The sequence below is a fragment of the Odontesthes bonariensis genome, chromosome 18 (genome assembly GCF_027942865.1).
Source record: "Odontesthes bonariensis isolate fOdoBon6 chromosome 18, fOdoBon6.hap1, whole genome shotgun sequence".
NCBI classification, from domain to species: Eukaryota; Metazoa; Chordata; class Actinopteri; order Atheriniformes; family Atherinopsidae; genus Odontesthes; species Odontesthes bonariensis.
In genome coordinates, this window is record NC_134523.1 from 32379751 (window position 1) to 32394265 (window position 14515).

Below are 14515 nucleotides of genomic sequence, written 5' to 3' on the forward strand. Positions count from 1 at the left end.
CGGCGAGGAGTCAGAAGGTGCAAGCTATGTCGACCGAGAAGGTAAGAGTAATCAAATGTACCTGGGAGCGTGAGAGGGGTCTATTTGTTTTTGCGGTAGGTGTGCCAGAAAGCAAGTCGAAGTACTTCCGCTCAGCTCCCGGGCCGCTCCCGGGCCGGTCCAGCAAAGTTACATAGCACAATTTTTCCAACTCAGACCCCCGGAGGGCATAGGAGACAGGCCAATCGTAATATTAAAACTCATTCCAGCCGCACAATTTTTTTCAAGCTGTTATTTTAAGGTAGAAATGTTACATAGTATTGCTTTTTTGTTCTAGAATGCGCTGCTGAGGGTGGCAGCACGTTGGAGTAGCTCTGTACCTCACATTGAGATTTTTCTTTTTTCTAAATTTCATTCCTGTTATTTCTTGGAAGAAATTGCATTTTTTTGGACAACTGATCCTTCCTGCCTTGGATGCGGTGCAGCTGGATTAATTTTTCCCAATACTTTTGTATATTTTACTCTTTTGTTATGATGCATAACCATAGCAACAAGGTGGTTTACAACAGGGAGCAGCTGATTAACATTGGAAAAGCAGAAATAATTCGACAACTGAAGCCAGAAATCCCACTGGAATTGAAAAGGAGGCGTCGTGGATGCAGAGCAGGAGCAAAGAGGAGAGAAAGAAAGAAGAAATTCAAACCATCTCTGCCATCCGTCATCATGGGCAATGTAAGATCATTAGCTAACAAGTTGGATGAACTTCTAGCCTTGACAAGGACTCAGCAAGAATATCGGGAATGTAGCATTATGTGTTTTACTGAGACATGGCTACAGGATCATATCCCCGACTCCAGCGTCTCTCTCTGCCGGGCTTCCTGACTGTACGAGCAGATCGAGATTTAAAGAGTAGCAGGAAAAGGAAAGGGGGTGGATTGGCAGTGCTTGTCAACAACAGATGGTGTCACCCAGGACATGTTACTGTGAAGAGTCGTCTCTGCAGTCCTGACATTGAACTATTGGCAGTAAGTTTTCGTCCATATTATTTGCCAAGAGAGTTCACCAGTGTTGTTTTGGTGGCTGTTTACATTCCACCCTCAGCTGTTGCCGACACTGCATGTGATGTCATCAGTTCCGTTGTTGCTAAGATACAGACACAACACCCCAATTCTTTTGTGGCAATATCTGGTGATTTTAATCATGCCTCACTCTCTGCTACACTGCCAACTTTTCAACAGTTTGTCAGCTGCTCTACCAGAGAAAACAAGACATTGGATTTGTTTTACACAAATGTCAAGGATTCATACATTTCCAAATCAAGACCTCCCCTGGGTAAATCAGATCACAACCTTGTTTTTCTCTGTTCAGCATATAAACCCCTTGTCCAGAGACTACCTGTCACAAAAAAGACTGTTAGAAAGTGGTCACATGAAGCTGAAGAAGCCTTACAGGGTTGTTTTGATGCAACCGATTGGATTTCTCTTTGTAAGCCAAATGGAGAGGACATTAATGCCATGACTGAGTGTGTGACTGACTATATAAACTTCTGTGTGGACAACACCATCCCCACCAGAACAGTGAGATGCTTCCCTAATAACAAACCCTGGATCACCAGTGAGCTAAAGGAACTATTGAACAAGAAAAAAAGAGCCTTTAGGGAGCGAGACAGGGAGTTACTGAGGAGTATACAGAAGCAGCTCAAAGTCAAGATCAGAGAGAGCAAGGAGGTGTATAGAAAGAAGTTTGAGAGTAAACTGCAGAGGAACAATATCAGAGATGTGTGGTCAGGAATGAAGAAGATCACAGGCCTCAAGCAGAGGGAGGATCGGATGGATGGAAGTCTGGACAGAGCAAATGAGCTGAACACATTCTTCAACAGGTTCAGTTCAGGAACAAGCTCACCATCCTCCCCTCCTGTTCCCAGCCAAAGAGACATCCCACCCTCCTCTGACCCACAGCTTTCCTGTAACATCTCCACCTCTACCTCAGTCATGGATTCTTCTGCTTCCACTAGTTTGTCTTCAACCCAATCAGGAGATGCTGCTGTCCCCTTTGCCTCCCCCTCCCACTTTTCTGTTTCTAGAAGTCAGGTGAAGAGGCAGTTGGAGAGACTGAACCGGAACAAGGCTGCAGGTCCAGATGGTGTCAGCCCCCGAGTCCTGAAGGCCTGTGCAGAGCAGCTCTGTGGGATTCTGCAACACCTTTTCAACCTTAGCTTGAACCAAGAGATGGTACCACTGTTGTGGAAGACATCCTGTCTGGTTCCGGTACCAAAGAAAACTCACCCTTCAGACATCAATGACTACAGACCTGTTGCCCTGACATCCCACATCATGAAGGTCCTGGAGAGACTCCTGTTGACCCACCTGTGTAAGCAAACCAGCACATATCAGGACCCCCTGCAGTTTGCTTATCGCCGTGGAGTTGGAGTTGAAGACGCTATCATACACCTGCTTCAACAAACCCACTGTCATCTGGACAAAGCAGGCAGCACTGTGAGGATCATGTTCTTTGATTTCTCCAGTGCATTTAACACAATCCAGCCTGATCTGCTTCGTCTGAAACTCCAGAAGACTCAGGTGGAGGCCTCAACAATCACCTGGATTAATGACTACCAGACAAACAGACCACAGTTTGTCAGACTGAAGAATTGTGTGTCTAACCAGATGATCAGCAGCACAGGAGCACCACAGGGGACTGTACTCTCACCATTCCTTTTCACTCTGTACACTTCAGACTTCCAGTACAAGTCAGACTCCTGTCATCTACAGAAATATTCAGATGACTCTGCAGTTGTCGGGTGTATCAGAGATGGACAAGAAGCTGAGTACAGAGAGCTGATGGACCGCTTTGTGGCATGGTGTGGGAACAATCATCTCATCTTGAATGTTAACAAAACAAAGGAGATGATTGTAGATTTCAGGAGAAACAGGATCAGATCAAACCCTGTTTCCATCATGGGAGAAGAAGTGGAGGTGGTTGAGGAATATAAATACCTTGGTGTTCATGTGGACAACAGACTGGACTGGAGACACAACAGTGAAGCAATCTACAAGAAAGGACAGAGCAGACTGTACTTCTTGAGGAAGCTAAGGTCCTTCAAGGTTTGCAACAAGATGTTGCAGATCTTCTACAAGTCTGTTGTTGAGAGCGTCATTTCCTCTGGCGTCATCTGTTGGGGCAGCAGCATCAGAACCAGGGACCTAAAAAGACTCAACAACCTGATAAAGAAGGCTGGTTCTGTTCTGGGGACGAGTGTGGAACCTCTGGAGACAATAATGCAAAGAAGGATTTTGCATAAAATCAAGAGAATTATGGACAACCCTGAACATCCTCTCCATGAGACTGTTATTGGAAAACAGAGTCTCTTCAGTCAAAGGCTTCTTCAGTTTGGATGCAAAACGGACCGCTACAGGAAATCTTTCCTGCCCACAGCCATCAGCATCTATAATAACTCCTTGATTTAATTGAGCTACATCAACATTTAATTTCCCTCTGGGATAAATAAAGTATTTTTGAATTTGAATTTGAATTGAATTGAATTTAAAAAACCTACTCTTGACTCAGAAGTGTTAGCTCATTATAGACCTATATCCAATCTCCCTTTTATGTCTAAAGTTCTTGAAAAAATAGTTGCAGCTCAGCTTTGTGATCATTTACACAGAAATAATCTGTTTGAAGAGTTTCAGTCAGGATTCAGAGTGCATCATAGCACAGAAACTGGACTGCTGAAAGTTACCAATGATCTCCTCTTAGCCTCTGATAGCGGACTTGTGTCTGTGCTTGTCCTGTTGGATCTCAGTGCTGCATTTGATACGGTCGATCACAGTATCTTATTACAGAGACTTGAACATGTTATTGGGATTAAAGGAACTGCATTAGGCTGGTTTAAGTCATATTTATCTGATAGATTTCAGTTTGTTCTTATAAATGAAGAATCTTCCTCACACACCAGAGTAAGTCATGGAGTTCCTCAGGGTTCTGTGCTTGGACCGATTCTTTTCACTTTATACATGCTTCCATTAGGTAACATTATTAGACAGCATGGCATAAATTTCCATTGCTATGCTGATGATACCCAGTTGTACTCATCTATGAAACCAGATGAACCCAATAGGTTGGTCAGACAACAAACATGTCTTAAAGACATAAAGACCTGGATGACTCAGAACTGTCTGCTTCTAAATTCAGACAAACTGAAGTCATTATCTTTGGACCTGAGCGCTTCAGGGAGAAACTGTCTAGCTATATAGTTACTCTAGAACTGTCTTCACTGAAGGTCTTACCAGTTCAGTTGATTGAAGGAAACAAGTCAGCTGTGCTGTTGCAGGGTTGGAACAAAAACCTGCACCCACACGGCCCTTTCATGGATCAGTTTGACACCCCGTCTCTAGATGGTATTTCCTTGGCTTCTAGTTCTACAGTGAGGAACCTTGGAGTTATTTTTGACCAGAATTTATCATTTGACTCACATATAAAACAGGTTTCTAGGACTGCCTTCTTTCATCTTCGTAATATTGTTAAAATCAGGAACATCTTGTCTCAGAGTGATGCAGAAAAACTAGTCCATGCATTTGTTACTTCAGAATTGGACTACTGTAACTCTTTATTATTGGGCTGTCCCACATATTCTCTGAAAAGCCTCCACCTGATCCAAAATGCTGCAGCCAGAGTTCTGATGAGAACTAACAGGAGAGATCATATTTCTCCAGTTTTAGCTTCTCTTCATTGGCTCCCTGTTAAATTCAGAATAGAATTTAAGATTCTTCTCCTTACATATAAAGCTCTTAATGACCGAGCTCCATCATATCTTAAAGATCTCATTGTAAGATATTTTCCTAACAGAGCACTTCGTTCCCAAACTGCAGGTTTACTTGAGGTTCCCAGAGTTTCTAAAAGTAGAATGGGAGGCAGAGCCTTCAGTTATCAGGCCCCTCTCTGTGGAACCAGCTGCCAGTTTGGGAGGCAGAGCCTTCAGTTATCAGGCCCCTCTCTGTGGAACCAGCTGCCGGTTTGGGAGGCAGAGCCTTCAGTTATCAGGCCCCTCTCTGTGGAACTAGCTGCCAGTTTGGGAGGCAGAGCCTTCAGTTATCAGGCCCCTCTCTGTGGAACCAGCTGCCAGTTTGGGAGGCAGAGCCTTCAGTTATCAGGCCCCTCTCTTGTGGAATAAGCTGCCAGTAAATGTCCGGGAAGCAGACACCCTTTCCACTTTTAAGACCAGGCTTAAAACTTTCCTTTCTGATAAAGCTTATAGTTAGGGATGGCTCAGGTGATCCTGAAACATCCCATAGTTAAGCTGCTATAGGCCCAGCCTGCTGGGGGGCCTCATCTGTCACACCTTTCCTCACTTTGCTCTCTTCTTCCCCTGTTTAATTTCTCAAATGATATTATGTATATGTAACATTATTGTGGTCATTAACTCGTGTTTCCCTGTTCCAACAGATATCCTTTGAATGGTGTTACAGTGTTTGTTGTCCCCTCTTTCCTGTCTTCTCAAACCCCAGCTGGTGGAGGCGGATGGCCACCCTTCCTGAGTCTGGTTCTGCCAGAGGTTTCTTCCTGTTCAAAGGGAGTCGTTTCTCTCCACAGTCGCCTCAGGCACGCTCAGGACGGGAGATTGGACTGAAGACAAGTTTCGGTGCAATCTGTTGGTTTCCTTAGCTAGGAAATAGTTTTTGAATTGGCTCTATATGAATGAATTGGATTATTTTTAAATGAATTATGATTACAATGAATTGAACTCCAATTGGTTTGAATTGGACTATATTACTTAAGTGCCTTGAGATCACATTTGTTGTAATTTGGCACTATATAAATAAACTGAATTGAATTAAATTGAAAAAATGGTGGATGAGGTTTAAAGATATAATACCAAAATACAGTATATTTGGACGTATCAACAATATTGAGTATGAAAAAACAACTTTCATCAGCACCACACTTGCTCACCATATTCACACCGCTGCTGTATTCACATAGAGGCATACTTGTAGTTGGCAGAAGTCAGGAGCAAATTCAGACCTTTGTTTTCTCACATGTAGCTCTAAGCTTAAGAATTGTATCTGAGACTTCATTAAACTATTATGAAATTTGATTGAATATTCACATAATAAAGACCAAAAACTACATTTGTAAGTTATTATGTGTAGTTTCTAACTTCACTCATCAGTTAAACTTGCATACACTATAAAGGTAACTACATCGTTTACTTGCCAAATGCAATGTTTCATTCCCAAATAAGTGGGAGACTATAACTCAAACATATTTCCCGTTGGTGACAATAGTACGCTGTAGGTTTGTCAGGAACACTGAAAGTAACACTGAAATTACTCATATGTCTGAGCAAGTCTTCGTAGGCCTCAAGGTGTTTACTGCAAAGTAAATTTTCTGTCTCCAACTTCCTGTGCTAGCATCTACTAAGCACGCTCTACATTTTCCCAGACACGCAGTGTCCACGCGTCGATCTCATACGCTGATTGGCTGGATCTGACACAAACAAAGGTTTTCCACCAATGGGAGTGTTGTGCACGCGCTGAGCCAAACCGTTCATTCTGGCTCCTCATGCTCAGCTCGGGCTCGTCATATAAAACCAGCCCGTTTCCCTTTGTTTACAGCAGAGAGAAGTGAAAGGTTCATCAGTCCCGTGCATAGTACTTACACGTAACAGCACCTTTCTGTTGTAGGTGTCAGATAGCAGTCATGGTGGCAATGACGAAGAGAGTGAAAACCTTCCAAATCGTTTTATCAGACCCTTGTAAGTCTTTTTACTGCGGCGGCGACAAGCTGTGTGGCCGGATAGAAGTGGAAGTTAACGAGCCGACGCGCGTGTCGGCGCTGAGGGTTCTGGGTCTGGGCTGCGCGAAGGTGGAGTACGCCAAAGGAAAGCAGCGGTGCCGACAGGAGGCCGAGTACCTCCGACATGAAGAGGTGCTCCGTCTGCAGGACCAGCCCACAGGTACAGACAGCTGCTTCATTTCAACTTTGTATCTGATACAAGTACTGTCCATGAGCTGTAATGTGAAACCGTTTGAGCAGTTAAAGCAAATTACACCGATTTTTTTTCTCCTGTGGTCACTTAACTGACTTAAAGATGGCCCTTTAAGGGTTTCTCTCCACAGTCGCCTCAGGCACGCTCAGGACGGGAGATTGGACCGAAAAAGAAAAAGTTTTAAGTGCAATCTGGTGGCTTCCTTAGCTAGGAAATTGTTTTTGAATTGGCTCTATATGAACGAATTGGATTATTTTATGAATAATTATGATTACAATTAATTGAATTCCAATTGGCTTGAATTGAACTTTATTATCTAAGTGCCTTGAGATGACATTTGTTGTATTTGGCGCTATATAAATAAAAATGAATTGAATTGAATTAAAGATGGCCCTTACAGATGTAACTCCCATCGTTAGAGAGATATTTTCTGAAAGATGACGTAGTTCGCATGTCCCACCCTTATTCTAACCCTAACCCAACAACAGGGGATACTGTCTTCTTGCAACGCTTTGTTCAACGTAAAATAAAAAGTAAACATGCAGTTAATAAGTTTTTGTGATTTATGCTTTCCTTTCAGACTCTGACGGGTCCATCGTCTTGAGACCTGGCAACAAATATGAGTATACGTTTGGATTCGACCTTCCCCAACAAGGGTAATACGGAGTTTTAAATGTCATATTTCATGTGGATGAATAGCTCTCCACTGACTGATATTACAGAAAGTACTTTGATCCTTAATGCTACTGTCATATGTGCTCACAGGCAGTTGGTGTCGTCATACAAGGGGAAGTTTGGCTATGTTCAGTACTATGTGAAAGGCCTGCTGGAGAGGCCCCAGCAGCCCACGCTCGAGTGCAAGAAGGCCTTCGAGGTGGAGGAGCCTCTGGATGTCAACACGCCAGACTTGCTTGTGAGTGAATCAATCAACAACAGAAAATCATTATGTTAAATATAATTTATTACTTATATATATATATGTTAGGGCTACTAAAGGCAACACAATAAATGGAGGTAATCCATCTTAAATACAAAAATAATATAAGCTGAGCACGCATCTACCAACATTGGCTCCAGTTCCCTAAACGTTTCGGTACAATAACCTTTCAGATGTGCAGTGCCTAACTCTGGGGCCAACACTGGGCGGTTGGCCAGTGTTGGTACACATGGCTGGCTTATTGCTGTTAAATTGCCTTGATGTCCGGGGCTAATTATTGGGTGAAAGGAGGGCCAGAGAGACAGTGCCATAACTTTGTTTTAACCAGGTCCAGATGGTCCTGTCGCTCTGGACCAAGCAGTCATTTTTTTTATGCCATAAGCAAACATCATAAACACTTCTGCACTCACAGAGGAAGTTCCCATGTGAAGAAGCCATGTTTACGTCGTCACGTTTTCAGCAACGAAGTTTCATTTTGCCACGGTTACCTTTAGAAATGAAGTCTGTTAATTAATTCCATTCCCAGAGGTTACGGGAACTGTAGAGCATCAGAGATGATTTCTGAACCTCAGGGTTCACCATTGAGCTACCACTGTGTTAGATTTAGCTTTTTAGAGAGTAATTTTAAGAACAATTATTTACATTGGTGTTTTCAGGGTTTTTTGTAATGTCAGCTTTGAGTGTTGCATGCATAGTCTGGACCAGTCATGGTATAATTCATAGGCTGAGAAAGTGAACATGATATACAGCATTCACTAATAATTCTGACTAGTTCTAGTTAAGTCAACATGACTTCCCAGTCTGGCAGCATGTTTATGTATGTGTGTCTGTAGCAATACATGCCATATATGCACATGAGTGTGTGTGTTGTCTGTGTAAAATGTAGGTCTAAAGCTCTGTTTGAGTCTTCCGTTGAACTAAGTTCTTTGTGTCTCATCAGTCTCCAACAGGTGGCATGAAGGAGAAGAAAGTTACCTGCATGTTCATCCCTGACGGCCAGGTGTCTCTGAATGCAAAGATCGACCGCCGTGGGTTCTGTGAGGGAGAGGACATCTCCATCAATGCCAAGTTTGAGAACACCTGCTCCCGCATTGTGGTACCCAAGGCTGCGATAATCGCCAAACACACCTATCAGGCCAACGGCCGCACCAAAGTCTTCCGTCAGAAGCTGTCGTCGGTGCGTGGAAACCACATCATCTCCGGCATGTGTGATGCATGGCAGGGAAAGACTATCCGGGTGCCCAAGATCAAACCCTCCATGCTGGGCTGCAACATCATCCGAGTGGAGTATGCACTCATGGTAAGTCTGTGGGGTCTGCGGGGTCTGTAGGGTCTGTAGGGTCTGCGGGGTCTGTGGGGGTCTGCAGGGTCTGCGGGGTCTGTGGGGGTCTGCAGGGTCTGCTGCTTTGGCAACAACTTTCTGTGAATGAAAAGGCAGGACTAACGCACAGGTTTCTGATTTGTTTCACCAGATTTACGTCCACATACCCGGTAGTGAAAAGTTGATCCTGGAACTACCTCTGGTCATTGGGACTGCAGGCCTCGGTAGTCGTAGCAACAGTGTCAGCAGCCAGGAGGGTTCCGTCAGCAGTGCCTCCCAGAGCTGGGTGTCTCTAAGAATGCCCTCTGAGCCTCCAAGCTACTGTGATGTGAGCCATGACTGCCGCTTGGACCAACCCCTGACGCCTCTTCTGGACGACTTTGACGGTGACGACAGCCCCATCTTCATGAATGCCCCCCCTGGCTTTCAGTTCCCACCACTTCCATCATATACTGAGGTAGGCACTTTGCTTCTGTTGGGGACGTTTAACACACTGTTCGGGTGAAAAAGGCTCTACATCTGATGATAATCTATCTGAACTATTGTTTTTCCAGACTGAAGAGGAGTACAAAAGCAACGCACGCATGCTGCCAGTCTGCTGAAGTCCAGGAGGGGGAATCCTGGAGCTGGAGTCTGGCTCTAAAAGACCATTTATCTAAGGCACTTAAAGAGCAGGAGGTCCAAATGGCTGATGAGAAACTGTTGGCTTCATCACCCAAGCAGATCAAGCAGCAGTCTTCCTCTGGGTGCTCTGTGGCAGAGACCCTTATGTTGAGCCACAGTTGTGCTGCGTACTGCTTCTCTGAGTAAGCTCTTCTTTCACAGACACTGGCAGCATCTCGATGTCTGTTCACAGAAACCTTCTGACTTCGGTGCCAAGCGTTGTACGAGTCAGATCCTTGCCTGCTAAGACATGTTGGTTTTTCTCCGCGGTGCTTCGTCATTCCAGTCAAACCCTTTATTTTTAAGGGGACTTCTCAGAAACTTAAAAGAACTTCTTAGCACCATCCTTATTTTCATGTATGCCTGTGTTTTATATGTCTTTTGTTCCTGTATCTTTTTGCACTTTTTGCCCTTTATTCCACTACTGCTGTTGAGTTTGTGTTTAAGTTTTTGATTGACAAATGTTTTTTGTAATTGTATTTTTTGTAAGTTAAACAATCATAAAATATTGAAGCCCCACATTAGATTTTCACATTTCCTGCTTGGATATTGGCTGTCCCTGACAGGTTGACTGTACTTCCAGCATGCATGCTCAGATTTCGTGCAAAGCACCTTAACGTGACCAACTACTCTATGGCCGGCAGTGGTCTCAGATACTTCACTTCTTTGTGGTGGTTGCTCAGTTTCTGTACTTTCAGGGCCCATTGAAAAGAACTGTTTCAGACTGATTTGTAAGAAAGTATGTTTGCAGTGCATCCTTGATACATAAAATTATTTTTGTATGAAAACCAGATTTTTTTTATTAAAGAAATGCTGAAAAATGTCCCGACTGTCTGCTTTTTCCCTTTGAACTGTAAGGGTCTCCAGTTTTCAACACCTCATGGAGAGAATACTTAAACTGTGTGTGTTTAAATATTATTATATTTGGACCACTACTAGCGGTTGAATGCACTAAAACTGGAGCCTCGGCCATCTCCCTTAACTTGATGACTCAACGTTAGCTCATTTCACACATGAAATATATAACATTAATGGCTTAATTATATTCACCATTTTCTTAAAGCAATGACGCCCGGTCATTCACATCATGGTTAATGTTCCGCTGAGAAGGGCCGAGTATGCACAACATCAAGTGTTTCACCATAACAGTGACAACATAACCATGGCATGGAAATGTTGGGTTTCTCCATGATGCTTTCTCATTCCAGTCAAAGCCTTTATTTTTTTTAGGGGAATTCTAAGAAATGACTGTATTATTCAAATATTTCCCAGTGTTTTACATGTCTTTTACTCCTGTATCTTTGGCACTTTTTGATTGCCATTTATTTATTACTGCTGTCGAGTTTATTCCACTGCCATTTATTTCACCACAGTTTCACCATTGCATGGTTCCGTAGTTTTTGTGGCATCATGGGGAGAACATGCTAACTGACATGGAAAGGCTCTGCTTAGATTTGAACCTTCTTGCTGTGAGGAAAGCACCATTCCATCATGCAGCACTTGTTTTGTTATCTCATTTCTGACCTGTCTGAATGCTTTTGATGCTTTAGGCTTAAATCCTCAAATGACCTATTATTATCTCATTGACATTACATGTAATTTCATATAACATATGATATTCATAAATGGTTGATTCAAAGTTTTTCTTACTAACAGCATAATTTGGTGACCGCAGAATGTGAGGTTGAAATCTGCATTAAGATGTTCTTTATTGTCATAATTGGGAGAGATTTTATATCTGCTGGTATTTTTAGATGGGCAGACTAAACTACCAGAGAAGTTGGGAGATTTTTTTTTACGCAGAAACAACTTAAATCTATGATTTGTTAGTTTGTTTGAATTTTAACTGACACAAGTAGAACGTTTTTTTTTCAGTGTTGTTTATAACTTTAATATATTTAAAAAAAATCTAGAATCTGATGTTAGCATTAGCATGTTAGAGAGGCATTGTGTTCAGTGTCTTGTAAGTGGCCACTTCACAAGAACTCGTTCAAAGTTAATTTTGGATAGATTCAAAGTTTTTTTTTTTTTTTTAAAGTATTTTTTGGGGCTTTTATGCCTTTAATGAGAGGACAGTTGGAGAGAGACAGGAAGCAGGGGGCAGAGAGAGGGGGGATAGACACGCAGCAAAGGGCCGCTCGGTGCGGGACTGGAACCGGGGCCCGCTGCAGCGAGGACTGTAGCCTCTGTACATGGGACGCCTGCTTAACCCACTACACCACCGACCGCCCCAGATTCAAAGTTAAGTAGATCTTGTTCATATGGTTGAGTTTATATCTTTCTTTTTCCCCTCTTCTTTGATTGCTTTTAACTGTGTTTTTAGTTTTTAGTTTTTAATTTTTATTCTATTTTTTTCTCTTTAAATTGCTGCTTTATGCTGTTCTTTTAAATGCCTTGTCTTTATGTAAAGCACATTGAGTTGCCTGTGGTATGAAATGCGCTGTATAAATAAAGATGCCTTGCCTTGCCTTGTTCATAGTTCACCATTTTAAAACAAAGTTTACCGTCCCAGCCTGTAGATAAAATCCTGCTCAGTGGCAGGGCATCACAGGTGAGCACAGAGCTGGTTGCCCGCACAAGTCCAGACAAAATAACAAACTAAAGTTCAACTTACATCCCATGTGCTCTTCTCTGGCTTTCTTCTGGATACAGTAACCTAGTACATCCTTCAGACTCAGCTGTTTTGCCACTTGTCATTTTCTGTTGTGCTGTTTTATGTAGGTGTTGCTAATGCAGGTGAATTAGATGAACCTATGGTATTCATGCCTGTGCATACATCATCATTAGGTCTCTGTTTTCCATCTAAGGACACATTCACTGTGGGAGAGGAGTGGGCTCACTTCATGTTTGTCAGTTAAAAACAGCTTCTTTCATTTCAAAATGCACAGAAAATATGAACAAACACTGAATGTGGTCCACCATCGTTCTTTGTGATGACACATTTAGATCATCTGGGAACTGAAGACACTAATTGATGCAGTTTTTCTTTTTTTAACACAGGATTTAAGCTTTTCAACAGTCTATAGCAGGGCCAACACAGAGACAAATGAAACAAACAACTGTGAACACTCACTCCGAGGGTCCGCGTAGAATCATCAGTTCAGGTAACATGCATCTTTTTGGACTGTGGGCCACACTGGCAGAGGGAGAACATACAAACTCAGCACAGAAAGGCCCCAGCAGCAGTGCTAACCACTACCATGCAGCTGGATCTGGTTAGCTCATGCTATTTGGTAGCCAGAAATCTATCTTTCTAGCTCCATGTGCTTTTTGCGTTTCTTAGTTCTGCTAATCAGTGTATCAGTAGGTCCAGTGGACATCCAGACCATCTTCTCAAACAATTTATTTCCCATTCATATTGCAGTATTGTCTGTAGAAAGTGCTGACGCTCCTCAGTATTAGTTAGTGTCAGGTTCAAATACCTACAAATTTATAAAGAAGCAAGAGAGACGTTATAGGACTTTTTAACTCATGAGGAGAACCAACGAGGAGACAGCTTTCACAGCTTCGTCCTGATCAATTCTGACCATCTCCTCACGCCTCCTCTATTTTATTAGGGAAAATGGGTGTCTCCAGAAAGGAAACAAAGAAAAGGGTATCCTATTACAACACATCTCAAAACACAGGACAGGGGGATCCAGTTTCAGGCCGCATTCCTAACAAGGAATTTTTACGACCATAACACAAATGAACAAGGCACACTTTGCTTACAATCTTACTCAATACAACAAACAGAGTTTATATGGGATAACTACATCACATGCATTTACAACTCAACATTTCCCTCCTTTTTATCACATAAACACTCAAATTGTCATTTCAACAATGCAATTTCTTCTTGCGAGATTTCCAGCAACAGAAGCATGTTTTTAGGAGCGCATACCTGCTTACACACAGAGAGAAAAGTGATTACACGTAGACATGTGGATCAGTCTGGTAATCGAGGAGAAGGAATGATTTCCCTTCTCGTTCTTCATCATCATCATCAGTCTGGTAATCAAGGAGAAGGCATATTTGAGTCAGCTGCTGCTTCGAGGGTAAAATAACAGTGTTATCAAGACAGAGAATACAATAACATCCATACAAGGTCAGAATTGCTGCAAAAACAGCAATAACAATCAACACAGATCAAATTGATGTTCTATACTTCCCAAATGCATCTATCCATGAGTCCCACATGGTAGTGCTCTTTCAGTCCAAGATTCGTAGGCCCCAATGTGATGCTGCCATCTTTTGCCGTATTATTGGGAATAAATGTGCAACATTGCTTGTCATATATCACACACAAACATCCCTGTTCAGCCAGCAACATGTCCAGAGCCATACGATCTTCTGAAAGCCATAAGGGAAGATGCAGCCTATGAAAGCCAATTGTTCAACAATTGCTTGAAACCCATGTTGTGTCATATTACCTAACCTCTGCACGTTGTAATGGATGTAATTGATTCTGTCTTAAGTTTTGTTAATCGTACACCACCAACAGAGATGACTCAAAACCTGCTCCCACCTGATCAACCAGATTGTATTCATATGGGACTCCTCTAGGAACCCCTATAGCGTCTATATCAATCAGATCTTAAACAAGCATTTGTCTAGCTCTCCAAAATTCAAGTAAGACAGTTCTCAA

The 14515-nt window shown here is 42.6% G+C and overlaps 1 protein-coding gene across 1 annotated transcript; it reads left to right on the plus strand.

Annotated features, from left to right (window-relative positions):
- The first annotated feature begins 6564 nt into the window (after positions 1 to 6564).
- txnipa (thioredoxin interacting protein a) lies at positions 6565 to 10711 on the plus strand. The gene is made up of 6 exons (XM_075449181.1): positions 6565 to 6934; positions 7548 to 7623; positions 7733 to 7880; positions 8845 to 9204; positions 9377 to 9682; positions 9780 to 10711. Exons 1-6 carry the CDS (start codon positions 6679 to 6681, stop codon positions 9825 to 9827), a joined length of 1194 nt encoding a protein of 397 aa, XP_075305296.1. The 5' UTR covers positions 6565 to 6678; the 3' UTR covers positions 9828 to 10711.
- The last annotated feature ends 3804 nt before the right edge of the window (positions 10712 to 14515 follow it).

What these genes read in the sequence shown, in the direction of transcription:
- txnipa (XM_075449181.1), top strand. Translation starts at nt 6,679, where the DNA reads ATGGTGGCAATGACGAAGAGAGTGAAAACCTTCCAAATCGTTTTATCA. An exon ending in TCTGCAGGACCAGCCCACAG is followed by an intron (nt 6,935 to 7,547) that starts GTACAGACAGCT and finishes CTTTCCTTTCAG; the next exon opens with ACTCTGACGGGTCCATCGTC. An exon ending in TCAACACGCCAGACTTGCTT is followed by an intron (nt 7,881 to 8,844) that starts GTGAGTGAATCA and finishes GTGTCTCATCAG; the next exon opens with TCTCCAACAGGTGGCATGAA.